The sequence below is a fragment of the Mastigoproctus giganteus genome, chromosome 8 (assembly GCF_048544385.1).
Source record: "Mastigoproctus giganteus isolate SK-2022 chromosome 8, ASM4854438v1, whole genome shotgun sequence".
NCBI lineage: Eukaryota > Metazoa > Arthropoda > Arachnida > Uropygi > Thelyphonidae > Mastigoproctus > Mastigoproctus giganteus.
The window spans coordinates 173,916,367-173,931,984 of NC_143582.1; the positions used below are offsets into that span (position 1 = coordinate 173,916,367).

Below are 15,618 nucleotides of genomic sequence, written 5' to 3' on the forward strand. Positions count from 1 at the left end.
GCAGATAATACAAAGGTTGGCAGGGTTGTTAATGACAGTAATGGCAGTGTGCTATTGCAACAGAATCTGGAAAATTTGGGCAGATGGACTGAGAAATGGCAACTGAAGTTTCACATTGACAGTCAGATATGAAATTTTCTGAGCAATGCAGACAGGCTGCAAGAGCAGGTCATGGGGTTTTGTCAATGATATACAGGAATTTTGCTAGCAGGGAAAAGGAGGTGATTATCCCTTTGTATAAGGCAATGGTCAGGCCATGCCTTGAGTACTGTGTACAGGTGTGGAGGCCTCATTTTAGGAAGGATGTAGATTTGCTTGAACGTGTACAGAGAAGGGCAACAAAACTGGTGAGGGAAATGAAGGGATCCTCTTACCAAGAGAGGCTTAAGTTCTGCAAATTGCAGCGGCTGGGGACTAGGCACCTGCCAGGTGATCTGATTGAGGTGTATAAGGCCTTGAATGGGTTGAGCACACTGAATTCTGATGGAATTATTCCACTTGCTCAGATTACGAACCTAAGGGAACATAAATTCAAATTGAAGAAAGACACTTGTGAAATAGATTTGTGGAAATTTGCCTTTAGCCAGTAGGTGGTTAATTGCTGGAACAAACTTCCATCTGTCATTGTGGAAGTTGACAGTTTAAATAAATTCAAGGAGGAACTGGACAAACTTTTAGAGAGAATGGTTGTGTTTTTTTTTTTTGTTTAATTTTTATTTTTTTTAAAATTAAATTTAATTTTTTTGGCTGATGCTACATAAGCTCATATGCTTGCTTTCTTGCATCACATGCCTCTATTACTATTAAAAAAGTATGACAGAACACATCTAGACAGGAATGCAATTATACTGCAGTCAGGCCATGGATTTGTTAAGAGGTAATCTTGTCTGGCCAACCTGATTGGATACTATGATGCATTAGCAAAGGAACTGGATGTAAAAAATAATTTTGATATCATATACAGTGGACCCCTACTTTACAATATTAAATCGCTCCAGAGACACCATCATATCATGAAAATATCATGTGAACCCAATAACAAATTGTTTTTTGGTAATTCGTTCCAAGATTCGGACATTGAAATTTCCTATTTATCTTTCTAACAGGCGATTTTTATAACGTAAATTGTATTAGTTTTATACAGAATACTGAATATCGTGTTCAGTAAATTTATGTCAAATAAGCACAGTACAAAAAATTACTTCAACTAAAGGATGCAAAGAAAAAAAAAAAAAAACACAGCCAACACGTTTATAAAAGCTGCTATTGGCTGACAGGACCATGTGGTACAGTCGGAGACAATCGTAAGCCCATATTGTAAAGTGAAATAAGTAGGCTGGTTAACATGACCACTGGTCAGTAGAATCAGCTGCTTTATAAAATAAAATTTCAAAAAACTAATTCAAATCATTAAAATGCATCATTATCATATGTTCAGTTATAAGAACCAAATTTGAACACCTTTGTGATATTTTTCTAAAGCACATTTCTAGAGGTCACTACCATAAAACAATAAAAACAATTTGCAGTTTTCAGTTTATTGGCCTCTTCTGTTAGTGCAATCTATTACAAACGTGTAGTAAACTCTATCTTATTGCATTTACGATAATACCGATAGCTGGAATTCTGTGGGTTTTCATGTTATTATGGCGAAATGTGTTTCCCCTTCCATGAAATCTTCAATTATATAAAAAAAAAACATAAATAAATTTTTAGAATCTTCTCTTCATCCCTATTTTTGCTTTGTAAACTTGTTACTCTGTATCTCAACATTTTCGTATCGTGTTAGTTGCAATTTACATCTGCTGTATTCTTTGTTATTGATTGCTTATCTTTTTTACTGTTTTAAATTTTATAACCCAAAAAAAAAAAAAAAAAAAAGTTAGTGAACAGAAATATCAATTAGTATGTATATACAGTATTAATTAAGCTATACACTTATGTAAGCATAAATTTATTTTTATTTTGCTAACCTATGGAAAATATTCTTCCAATTTTCATGTATCATTTAATATTTTTAATTGGTAAGGTAATAAAATGTAAATTTGTGCTTTATATCTTTACTCTTATAGCCTGTGGATAATATTCTTGCTATTAGAATCGCTGTTTAATAGATTAAAATTCAATTCGCAAACGTGATCACAATGACCAGAGCTTACTACATATCATATAGTGAATGGTATTTTATTATGGAGAGTCCATCGTAAAGTGATTTGATCATACAGTGAACTAATTGTAAAATGGGGGTCCACTGTTGTACATAAGACTGCTGTACAAATTGGGAACAGTATGGTATTAAGGGCAAGTTACTGCTCTGTATAAAGATATGGTTGAGTGGGAGAAGATAGAGTGGTTATCAATATACACTGATCTTCTTGGACTAATGTTATCAGTAGAGTTCCACAGGGTTCATGCTGGGTCCATTGTTGTTTTCTGTATTTATTAATTATAAATTGATGAGGGTATCATGCTTAAGGTCTAAGTCAGCAGGATGATTAATGACAGTAAAGAAGGTATGCAGCTGCAATAAGATATAGAAAAATTAGGCAGATGGGCTGAGAAATGGAAGTTGAAGTTTAACATTGACAAATGCAAGGTACAGCATATGGGTAGCAGTAATACCAGATTACTGTAACATCTGTGTGGTACTACACTCAGAGTAGTGGAAAATGAAAAATATCTGGAGGTAATTGTGCAATCAGATATGAAGTTCTCTGAGCAATGCAGACAGGCTGGCAAGACAGCTCATAGGTTTTTGCTAATAATATACAGGAAGTTTGCTAGCAGGGATAAGGATGTGATTATTGCATTGTACAAGGCAATGGTTAGGCTGCATCTTGAGTATTGCATACAGGTCTGGAGGCATTTTTAGGAGGGGTACAGATTTGCTGGAAAGGGTGCAAAGAAGGGCAACAAGATTAGTGAAGGGAACGAAAGGGTGGTCTTATCAAAAAAGACTTCAATTCTGAAAACTGTAGTGTCTCGAGACTAGGTACTTGATCTAGTTGAGGTGTTTATGGATTTGAATAGATTGATCAAGCTCAAATGCCGATGGCAATCTTCCTCTTGCTCAGACTACACATGTGATGGGACATAAATTCAATTCCTTATTAATAAATTCAATCATGATTGCAGTACAGATATACGGAAGTTTGCCTTTAGCCAGCAGGTGGTCAACTGTCGGAACGAACTTCCATCTGTCATTATGCAGGTGGGTAATTTGAATAAATTCAAGGAAGAACTATACAAGTTATTAGAGTGGATGAACAGGTGATGTGGGAAGTTTTTTTTTTTTGCTGATATTTTATAAGATTTATTTTTTGTATTATTTGCCACTACTAATACTAATAACAAGCAGTAACAACAGATGCATTTCAGAATGCACAGCTTGTACCTTGTCAGGTGAGATACAGCAGCCAATGACCAAACCCAGTTCCACTGCTGTAATTGAAATGCATGTAATTGAAACAGGGAAAACATGTTTCAATTACATGCATAAAAGATACTACATGCATGAAAGATTAGAAGATTTTCCACATAGAGACTTGGTCACCTGGAGGATATCATCTTCAAAAAATAAACTGCATACTATGTACTTTAAGATGGCATATTTGTAATTTGGGAAATACAAATTCTTCATTTAATTACTGAGTTTTTAAAACTGCCCATTTCCTTTCTTCACAATGTAGTAATCAGAATCAAACATGTCTCTGTGGTCCAGGTTGGTATAAATGTTATTTGGTTTTTTTTTTTTTTTTTTAAGGAGCATTAGCAACTAAGGCCATATTGCTCCGGGAATATGCGGTGATCATTCCCTGACCTTTCCGCATCCTCCGTATTTGGTGGTGACGGGCTTGAAACCCGGTCTAATCAAGAAGTGTGTGTGCTACGCACTGCTGCTCCTTCCCACCTGGCTACGGAGGTGTCCTAGGGGGTATAAATGTGCACTAATGATCAATCTCTGACTCAAATACACAATGAGGAGAGTATTTTTAGATACTATTGACAAGGAACTTATGGAATAAATGGGAAACATTACATTAGCAATATTAAAGATTTTACTGAATTATAAGTTTATATTTTAATTAGTACAATCAAAGCCAAAAGATCTTAAAAAGAGCTGATAATTATTATTTTTAACAATTACATTTATGGAGAAGCCTCAGCGTAGGAAGATATGGCCCTTCCCTTTGTCGGAAAAACAAGAGCTCACCATTAGCCCCAACAAGGATTTCAATGTGATCGTGGCTGCAATAAAAAAGACAATTTTGTGTATGTCCATTCTCATGAAATATATAAAAATGAAAAATAATAACTTATAAATAATTTAGAAGAATATCACAAAACAGTACTGTAATCAATTTTTCTCCAATTTCAATTCACTAATTTCCATAAATTAGTGCATTGAATTACTATACAAAAAATATTTAAGCTAATAAAACCATTGCAAGTCTTTGTTATTATCAGAATTCATAACCTTTAATTAACGTGAGAAATTATAAATCATTAGAGTTAAACAGAGAACAAAACTTTATTCCAAAGAACCAATTCAAAGCTGCTCAAACTCTAAAACATTTTACTAGATTTGAAGTCTGGGAACGAGACTATTGGTGTGAAGACGTAGACTTCTGAAGCTGGTGACAAAATGGATGTTTTCTTAGAAATTTTATCATATTTTTGATTAGTTAATGTATTAATTTGTGTTTTACAAATAGATTAAATAAGCTTAGTAGCATTTGTTAGCTTATATTTTAAATTTAGCTAGTGATTTTGTAAGTTATGACTCGCTACTCACACCGCTATCGTATCGATGTTTTGGAGAGAATATTGCAGCATATTCTCTAGAAGAAAGGAAAAACCTAGTGGTAACTGCACAGTCCAACATGAAGTATTACGAGTAGTGCAGACAGGCTGTAGGACAGTTCTGTCAATGATATACAGCAGGAGTGGCCTGCTTAATTTGTGATGTGATCTACTTTTTTCCTTCAAAATGTGCCGCGATCTACCATCTCAAAAATTACATTGCACAAATCGAGGGATGACTGTATATTTAAAATTCGTCATGATCGACCGAAATTAAATCCGCGATGGACTCGTTGGCCACCCCTAATAAACAGGAATTTAAGAGCAGTGGTTAGGCTGCATCTTCAGTACTGCATACAGGTTTGGAAGCCTCATTTTAGGAAGATATAAAACTATTGGAACATGTGCAGAGAAAAGTAACAAGATTAGTTAGGAGCACAAAAAGAGTACTCTTATCAAGAAAACCTGAGTTCTATAAATTCTAGGATCTAGAAACTAGGCATCCATGAAGGTACTTGACTGAAGTGTTTAAGGCTTTAAATGGGTTTAATACATAAATTTAAACTGCAAAAGGATGTTACAAGGTAAATCTGCAAAAATTTGATTTTAGGCCAGAGAATAACTAACTGGTGGAATAACTTCTATCTGGTATTGCAGAAGTGAGTAGTCTGCATAAACTTAAAAAGAAATTGGACAAATTATTGTAAAGGGTTGCACAAATCAAGTGAGCAGTTTGGTTTTTTTTTTTTTGGCTGATGCCATATAATTTTGCTTCTTTGCATCATTTTACCACTACTAATAATAATTTAAAAACATGTACTGCTTTTTAGTTTTTTTTACTGCTCAATATAACCCACAATTAGAGGTGCAGTAATAAGTTACGAATATAACAATATTCGTTAACAGCCTATGATATAAAGTCACAGAAACAAGGCTTAACGAAGTTTGCTGTTGCTTTCCATACTAAAACAACATTGGATAAAAGGCATATGCTATGCAAACCACAGTTGGAACTCTTACATGGATGGTTTAAGCTGAAATTTTCCGAAGATGCTTTAATCTCTGGTCCAATGCTAATGGAGAAGGCTACAAACTTTTTTGAGCAGTCTTTATATGCTTTTTATTGTTTGAAGTTGGATTTCAAGTGGCTGACCCTGTCCCCATCCAGAGTGGGATTATTTGCTGGAGGAATGTTCCAGATGGGAATCCCCATCAGGTGGAATGCCTAGCTATTTCTGGCATCAGTCCGAGGTGAGATCTACACTGCAGATCTCAAGCTCATGCCTTCGGTGAGATATGTACTTGCTGACTCCTTTCAGAGTGGAATTTCTAGATGGATAAATAAACAAATTTCCATTTATTCTCATTATGACCAAGGCCCCAGAAGAGCTTACATATTCACTGTGACTGCATACATACAGCATATTAATTACTGAGGGCAGTCAGACAGATTTTCAGCACCACAGTTCACAACAAGCCATGTATTTTTCATGGGAATGTATCAGCTCAAATCTGAAACTTCCTCTCTCATGGCTGCATATGCTAGTCTTGATAATTCATCATGATAACCTCTAAATGTGGGATAAGCGAAAGATGACCAACTAGGAAAGTGAATAAATATTTGGTTTCTTCTTCTCAGACTTATATTTAAATGCAGCAACACAGGACTTTACTCATCTGATCCCTAGTTTTTTCAGGTGTGGGAATTAGACACTGTTCTAGACATGCTCTACTAGTGTGGAAAGTTATCAATTAGTCTCTTGAATGTCCCAAGCTTTTTCTGGTGAGAAAGCTGAGAACTTAACTAGCCTTCCATCTTGCATTTCTCTCTTCCTTTTTCATGGGGGTGCCTCCTACTGCTTACCAACTTTCCCTTACTTTTCCCCATCCCACACTTTATCATCCCTCTCTCTGTTCCTCTTCTCAAGAGCTATGCTCTTTGTGCCTCAGAATGCACACAGAAAGCCAAGTATAGGCTTAAAGTAGGTAGCCTGCTTCCTTGTGACAAAAACAGATACCACGAAACAGCTTTTGAAGCAATTGCTGCTTCCTGGCAGCTATATGGCCAGTCATTCAACAGAATCGCTGAACCCAACACTATATCAACACACTTACATTACACATGACTGACTAGGCATTGCTAATCTTATCACTTACTCCTCCACAGAAACCTGTGGAAACACCAAATGTGAAAATTACATATACAAGTACTATATATGTACTTCAAAAAAACTGCAATGGAAAAAAAAATTTCAATAAAAAGTCTATATTTGCTGCAGCATTATAAATACAGTAAACCTCCATTATAACACTGCTGCTTGTAGCACTCTTTTCTTCTGGCCCCATCAATCTTATATGTGACATGCATTTTTTAAAATCTATTGGATACTGTTTAAAACACTACCCTACTTATATCACATTTTTTAAGGTCCCAAAAAAAGTAATAAATCAAGGTATAATAAACCTCCCCACAACCTTGTAGATTTTTGTTTTGGGAATGGGATGATACACACTAAATTCTAAAAACTCTTTTACTGTGCACTTTGTTTACTTCACAGAAATTATTTTCTAGTGTGGGTAACATTTGTTTATTTTGCATTTAACTCAAAACTTTGTAGGCATAAAGATTGCTTTATGCCTACAAAACTCAGTGTCTGGCCATTTATTGTTATTTATTGAAGCTTAAATAAAACTAAATGTAATTAGGAATGACATTTTAAGAGTTTAAAATTCTATATATCGGTGTAGATACACCATAGAAACTCTTAAAGAAAAACTACAGTAGTAGTGTAAAAGGCATCTGTATCTCATATTGTGCTCATCCTTCACAATGAGTTGATCATTATCAGCCATATAGTGCATGGAAGCCTGAGGCTTTTGCTGCACCAGGCAAAAAAAAAAAAAAAAAAATTCTGAGTTACCCTGAGTGAGAGAGAAAGAGAAGGAAATCACCAAGAAAGAGAAGAATGATGATATCCAGCTCAGGACCCTGGGTGTGCCAAGCCCATACTCACCAGATGTGAGCCCCTGGGGTATGAATTGAACTACCTCGAATAAGTAACGCTTCACTAATAGAGAACACTATTGTTACTTATTCTCAGTGGGCACCACCACCCAGATGGCACTGCTTCAAAGCTAGCTGGCTTTTCATCGGTGGGTGGGCAGGTACACTGGTATTGCAGCCATGACAATCCAGTTGTGAAGTTAATCACACAATATGAGAGATACCAAAAAGTTTATGTGATAATATTTAAATAAAACTAAATGTGACTAGGAATAACATTTTAAGAGTTTAAAATTCTATATCTATATATCGGTGTAGATACACCATAGAAAACTCTTAAAGAAAAACTATAGTAGTAGTGTGAAAGGCATCATTTAATCTGTATCTCATATTGTGCTCATCCTTCCCAATGAGTTGATCATTATCAGCCATATAGTGCACGGAAGCCTGAGGCTTTTGCTGCACCAGACAAAAAAAAAATTCTGAGTTAGAGAGAGAGAGAGAGAGAGAGAAGGAAATCACCAAGAAAGAGAAGAATGATGATATCCAGCTCAGGACCCTGGGTGTGCCAAGCCCATACTCACCAGATGTGAGCTCCTGGGGTATGAATTGAACTACCTTGAATAAGTAACACTTCACTAATAGAGAACACTATTGTTACTTATTCTCTGTGGGCACCATCACCCAGACCTAGCTTCCAAGCTAGGTCTGGGTGGTGGTGCCCACAGTTGGCTTTTTATCAGTGGATGGGCAGATACCCTGGTACTGCAGACAGAAATTTCATTGTTACTGATAACCAGCAACAATGAAAACTTAAAATTCTGAAACCTAAATAGTCACAAATAGACTTTAAACAAAATCATATATTTAAACAAAATCACAAATAGACTTTAAACAAAATCGATCTTCAAGACCTTCAATTGTGGTAGGAAAAAAATAATAATAAAATTATTTTTTTTTTATCACAGTTGAAGAGTTTGAAGAACAGATTAAAACATATGATTTTGTTTAGTGTCTACTTGTGACTGTTGAAATTTTAAAATTTAATAAATTTAAATTAATTACATGCCATGAAATGTTTTCCTTTGTTTATTAACTAATGCAACCTTCATTTAGAAACAAATAACTGCAATACACAATGAACCACCTGATAACTAGTAACAATGTTCTACTAAACACCACAAGTCATCAATGCTACCTACAAAAAAAAAAAAATAATAATAAAAATAACATGCATTAAAATTAAGATATTAAAAGTTAAATTTTTATTATCAATGTCAAATATGTAAATATTTGACTTTCAAAACACATAATAAAATTTTGGGCATATTAGCAAACAGTAATAATTCATGATTTATAACAAAAATAGAACAAAAAATGAATTTTTATGCATAAGTCAAGGGCATTTCATCCTGTACATGCCACATTACCCATTAATTCCCCCAATCAGTGCAGGGCAACAAACATATCCAAAGCTTCAGTTAAAATATATGGTATATGAATTGCTAATATGATGTGTACACAAAAAGAAATAATTGCTGGATTTGTATTGGCATAATTTTAATGAAATTTCAGATGGCTTGAAAAAGTGTTCTAAAAGAGCCAGATATAAAATTTCACGAAAATTGATCCACTGAGAGTTGAATAATTACATACAGGTGGATGATCAAAGAAATGCTAATTGCTAGATTTATACTGGTTTGATTTTAATAAAATTTTGGATTGCTTCACAAATCCCTCTAAAAGAACTAAATATAAAATTTCATCAAAATCCATCCGCTGCAAATCGAGTCATCACACAAGAAAGGATGGACAAAGAAATAATGGTAAAACTCCATATCTTGGATACTAGTCCGTATTTCAACAACCGGACAGGAACAAAGCAGTGGTTGGCAGGTGCCACTCACTGCTATCCCCCCACTGTCCTCCTAGGTTGATGTGCCCAGGGTGTTTTTCTCCCCACTTACAGCTGTTTTTAAATTGGGACTCTTTTTCAGATTTTAAAACAGCAGGATGGGGGAGATGAACACCCTACCTAAACTAAGCATACACCCCCCCTCCTCGATGACACAACAATCAGAAAGAAAACGCCTTCACAATAATCACACAACCACAGAACTCGACCGTACAATCACTCCATTCTATGACCACACCCACTATGCGGAGACAAGTGGTACCCAAATAATGGACCTTAGCCGAAATAATAATTGTAAAATTTCTAATTTGTCTGATATTAATGAAATTTAGGATGGCTTGACAAATTTTTCTTAAAGAGTAAATATATAAAATTCCATCTATTTGGAGTTATTACTTGCAGATGAATAGACAGAAAGACATGAAGATAACAGGAGCTTTATCCATATATGCTAAGACACCTAACCAGTTCTGGATATATTTTTTCATCTAATGCTGTAAAAACATAAGTATACCAGCATGAACAGATCCAAACTTCTAAGTGAATATGAATCAAAAAATTACATAACAATATTTGAAAAATAACGAACTTTACTAAAAACTGGAAGAAAACTAAACTTATCAGAAAACTGAAAGGCATACCAGTTTATCAGAAAGCTTCTAAATCATAGGAGCTGGCAGGTATGCATATGTTATACAATTTATTATATTCAAATTATTTTCATGTTACTCACCACTTAACAACTCTTAATGACTCTTTTTTTGGCAAAATTTGTGAAATATAATCTTCTAAATAAGGAAACTGCTCTACAAGCTTGGCTTTGATTACTTTCTGAACAGATGATTTCAACTGTGTCACACCAGACACATGTTCTTTCTCATCAAATCTGAAATTATGAAATATAATAATTAACAAATATACAAAACCAAAAAAGAAAATCCTCACATTTTTTTGTTTCCCAATAGAAATATCCTATTACCACTAAAGTGAAGACTGATTAGTTAAATTATTATCCCAATAACAAAGAACTAAATAAATATGTAGAGTTAAAGAAACATTCCCATTCCTTATACCTTGGGAAAAAAAAAACAGACAAATCTCTCTAAACATGGTCTTAGTGCTATCATCTAGAGCAGGGGGTGGGCAACAGCCGGCCCGCAACGATGTTGAATCCGGCCCCCTCGGTAAATGCATAAATATAGAAAATCCATACCTGACTACACTCGCCGTAAACGTTCGGCTTAATTCAGTTCAATCGGGAATCGCGGCCAGTACAACAGTAACCAAGTGATTCTACGCAGCGTCAAAGAGTTAAGTCCTAATTATTATTGTAGCATCGATCGAACAAAGTTCCTTTGGGTTTGACTTCTTATTGAAAAAAATAATATTGGTGCGAGATATTTTATGTTTTATGCCTTTTCTAATTATTACAATTTTTAATTTAATATAATTTATAGCCCATAAAATAAGCCAATTAAAAAAAAAGAAAAATTGATGCCGAATGCCGCATTTTCAATGATAATTGGACATTCAGATATTTTTTTTAAAAATACATTAATAATTTGGTAATTCAAGTAATATAACATTTTTTAGGTTCTGATTTTTTTTATTAAATCATTCAATCTATTCCGGCCCGCATCATGATGCGAAAATTTCATTCGGCCCGCATCATGATACAACAATTTCATTCGGCCCGCTGACGAAAAAAGTTGCCCACCTTCATCTTTTAAACAAATTGTCCTACTGCATACTACTTTTAGCTACTCTTACAGCTCTTTCAAATGTACACCTTGAACAAAACCAAAAGTTGAGATCTGTCTTGCATATTGGAATAAGAAATATGACTTATCCCTTTATACTAAACAAACCATTCTGAAGTATTTTACCATCTATGTCCTTACACTCCTTCTGAACCTCCTTACTGTGACTCTTTCTTAATACCCACAGCTGCTATTCAGGGTGTCACCACTGCCAAATATTTTATACTCTGCTTGACATGTGACAAGATGGGACTTCCCCAATGTCTGCACTAAATATCAAATATATGCCCAACCGTTTTATGACATTTACATATATTCTGAGCTTACAACTCTAAATATGTGACATTTATGATTCCAGAATATATATATAAATGTCATAAAATGGTTACTATTAAGTCATGCATTAAAATGTTTATCACTGTATACTGTATTTTGTTTAATATGCATTTGTAAACCCCTTTATATTCTCTTTTTTTTTTTTTTAGGACATTGCTTTCCCCCCTCTCCAACTTCTTTTTTTAAACAAGCAGCAAAGCAGTGCTTACATATATATGGTACATATCAAGTATTTGTAATTAATGGAATATCCTCCAGAGCTCAAGATCAATTTGATAGTGTTGTACAATTTCTTACACAAATATTGAAAAGATAGGTTTCTTCTAGTTTGGATAAATGGTTTGGTTAAAGCTGTACCAAAAGCTTTAACAGCTTGGAAAGCAAGTTGGTGAGGATTTCAAGAACTGCTGGGAGTCATCAGGGAACAAGTAAATACATGGGCTATGTTAGGGTAACTTAAGAGTAAGAACAAGTGCATGTACACCAATGCTAGGAGTATAGTAAATAAATTTGATGAATTTGAAGTGCTGGTCATTCAAAGGCGGATATTGTTGGGATATCAGAGATGTGGTACCACACAGATATAAGGAATGAGGAATTGGAATTTAGGGAGTACAATATGTACTTTCTGTATTTATAGAAAGGATAGCAAGGGAGGAGGGACTATGCTGTTAGTTAAGAAACACAAAATCTAAGGCAGTGCATCCAGTTAACAATGGAGGACAGTGCAATGTTGAGTCAGTTTGCACTGGGAAAGCAAAAAGGAGAGTAGGTGTGTGTTATAAGCCTAATGACTCTGATAAGTACAATGAACAACTATACAGGGAACTCTGATTTACAACCAGTAAATCAGAATGTCTTATAATAGGGGATTTTAACTTTCCAGATATTGACTGGAACTTGTGGTTGGTCACTCGCACACTAGCAAGACTTTTGTGGATTTACTGGATGATTGATTTCTACAGCAGCATATTCATGAGACTAAATCAGAGAGAGTAATACGCTTGATCTGATTACACTGGTCAACATGTAAAATGTTACGAAAACGAAAATACCCAATCTTGACTAATTTTATGCTGCTGAACATGAAAATTGCATTAAAATTTGTTGATTGGCTCTTTTTTTTGAATTACAGTTGGAGTCTCATATTAGCAAGTTACTCTACATTATCAACTACGGTTCTCAGCAAAATGCATTGCAACACTGCAGTTTCAGTACCACCACGCTCTTATCACATGATCAGCAACTGTTGCCTCGCTCTGCATCACGTTATAAGTTATTGTCACCTCAAATGCATCTTCAACTCTGTTGCAGTAATCCTCGAATACAGTTAGGTAATGGGTGATTTGTTCTTAATTAACGATTGTTCTCTGTAAGATTCCTACTTTTTGCACAGTATTTGTGTCATGTAAGATTAATATGCCCCATAATTGTGTGAATAGTCTGGATGACTTCTGTTACGTAGGTTAAGTCACATTAGCTTCAAGAAAGCATCCCTTAACTCGAGCCATAAAAAAGGCATATTTCTTGTACTTTGGGTGTAAAGTAGGTGACCAGGACAAGAACTGTGCTCCACACATATGCTGCACTACCTGTTCATCAAAACTCAATGCATGGGTGAATCAAAAGGGACGTTTTATGCCTTTTGCAGTGTCCATGATATGGAGGGAGCTAACAAATCACGTCACAGACTGATACTTCTGTATGGTGCTGCCTATTAGAAAAGGGATGACAATGAAGAAAAAGGGGACAGTGACATACCTAAATATACCATCTGCAATTCATCCCATGCCTCACAGTGAAATACTACCTATTCCTGAACCACCCGACTGTTTTTCTGTACACTCTGATGAAGGCACTGATGAATGTCAAATTGCTATACATGAAGATGTACAGCAGCCATCTACATCAAGGGATCCACCATTTTGTCCAAACCTTTATCCTTCTGCACATAAGATCACAGAAAGCGAGCTTGATGACCTCATCGGGGATCTTGAACTGCCGAAGAATAAGGCAGAGCTTTTGGCCTCAAGGCTACAGCAGTGGAATCTTCTAGCTCATTCTGTAAAAGTGAAAGTGACAACATTTCATACTCAAAATAAAGACTATGATAAATTTTATCAAACAGGTGGTGAACTCACTGTTTGTAAGGATGTTGATGGTCTAATGGCAGCAATGAACATGAGGGGCATTCCCGAAGAATGGCGACTATTTATAGATGCTTCTAAGGTTAGCCTTAAGACTGTGTTTTTACACAATGGAAATATGCTGATTCAATACCTCTTGCGTATGCTGTCCACAAAAAAGAAAGATACACAAACTTGGAGAACATCCTCTTAGGTGTACATCATCAGAAGTACTAGTGGCAGATATATGGTGATTTAAAAGGTAATTGGCATTTTATTAGGACTATAAACTGGTTACACTAAGTATTGTTGCTTTCTCTGCGAGTAGGATAGTCGTGCCAGTGATATGCACTACGAGAACACGAGTTGGCCTCAACAAAAATCATTAACATCTGAAATGAAGAATGCAACATTTGAACCTCTGGTAGACCCAAATGAAATTTTGCTTCCAGCACTCCACATCAAACTGGGGCTCATGAAATATTTTATAAAGGCTTTGGAAGTGGTCCTGCAGTCACATACTTGCAAAAGAAATTCCCAAGACTTGGTACAGAAAAAATTAAGACAGTCATTTTCATTGGTCCACAAATAAGGCAACTTTTCAAAAACAAACAGTTTGGACTTGGCCTTAGTGATAGCAAGAAATCAGTATGGAAAGCCTTTCAAATGTTTTGAATGTAGAGCTGGTTTCTAGAAAATGTTAAAGCTGGCAACTACAGGCAGCTTGTGGAAGATCTCATTACTTCTTATGAAAAACTGGGATGCAACATGTTATTGAAGATGCATTTCTTGCACTCACACCTGGATTTCTTCCCGCCAAACTGTGGGGGCCGTCACAGTCGAACATGGCAGGCACTTCCATCAACATATCACAGCGATAGAACAAAGATACAAAAGCAAATGGAGTGCCGCCATGTTAGCCAATTATTGTTGAATGGTGAATACAAGCAAAAAGTTCCCGCGTCTGATAAAGGTACGTTCACAGCTATATCTTTCTGCCATAAAAATTAAAAAAAAAAAAAAAAACTTTTTTTCAAAAACAAGAGCCAATCTGCCATTTTAAGCACTAATTCCGCATTTAGCACCCCAAAATCTATAAAGTAAACTTACTCTCATGATGGTAACAAGATATGACCCAAAATTTGTTGGTCAGTGTTACTAGCAGTGATTATTCATGCATTAAGAATCTGCAGATAAAGGAACCACTAGGTGGCAGTGATCACAGTATACTTATGTGGGATTAACTTAAAGATGCAACTACCATCTGTGATAAAGGGAAGAATTTTTGCTTTTGTAAAGGTAACTACAGTGGTCGCAGACAGTTTTTAAATTCTATACAGTGGGACCAAATGATATTACCAACAGCAGATTCTAAATGGGAAGCATTCAAAGAATTTATCTTGGAAGCTACTAATCTCTTCACACCAACTAAGAAATATTGTTCAAGGTTTAGGCCTATTGGATGTCAGATGAACTAATGAGACATGTGGCAGAGAAGAAAAATGCATTGGATACATATAAATTATCAGGTGACACAGAATCCTATACTAGATATATGCTGGTTAGTAATCATGTCACAAAGGAGGTGGTTAGGCAGGCAAAGGCAGATTACAAAAAATCTTTGGCTAAGGATGTAAAGAGTTCTTTACTTATTCTAGAAGGAAGGGGATGAAT

At 35.3% G+C, this 15,618-nt stretch overlaps 1 protein-coding gene across 1 annotated transcript in view; it reads right to left on the bottom strand.

Moving 5' to 3' along the window:
• MCTS1 (malignant T-cell-amplified sequence 1 homolog) overlaps positions 1–15,618 on the bottom strand; it is a 77,476-nt gene that overhangs the window by 44,422 nt on the left and 17,436 nt on the right. The window contains exons 2-3 of the mRNA XM_090379909.1: positions 10,456–10,608; positions 4,148–4,248 (exon numbers count right to left, since the gene is read on the bottom strand). Coding sequence (XP_090236035.1) covers positions 4,148–4,248; positions 10,456–10,608 — 254 coding nt within the window. The remainder of the gene's footprint in view (positions 1–4,147; positions 4,249–10,455; positions 10,609–15,618) is intronic.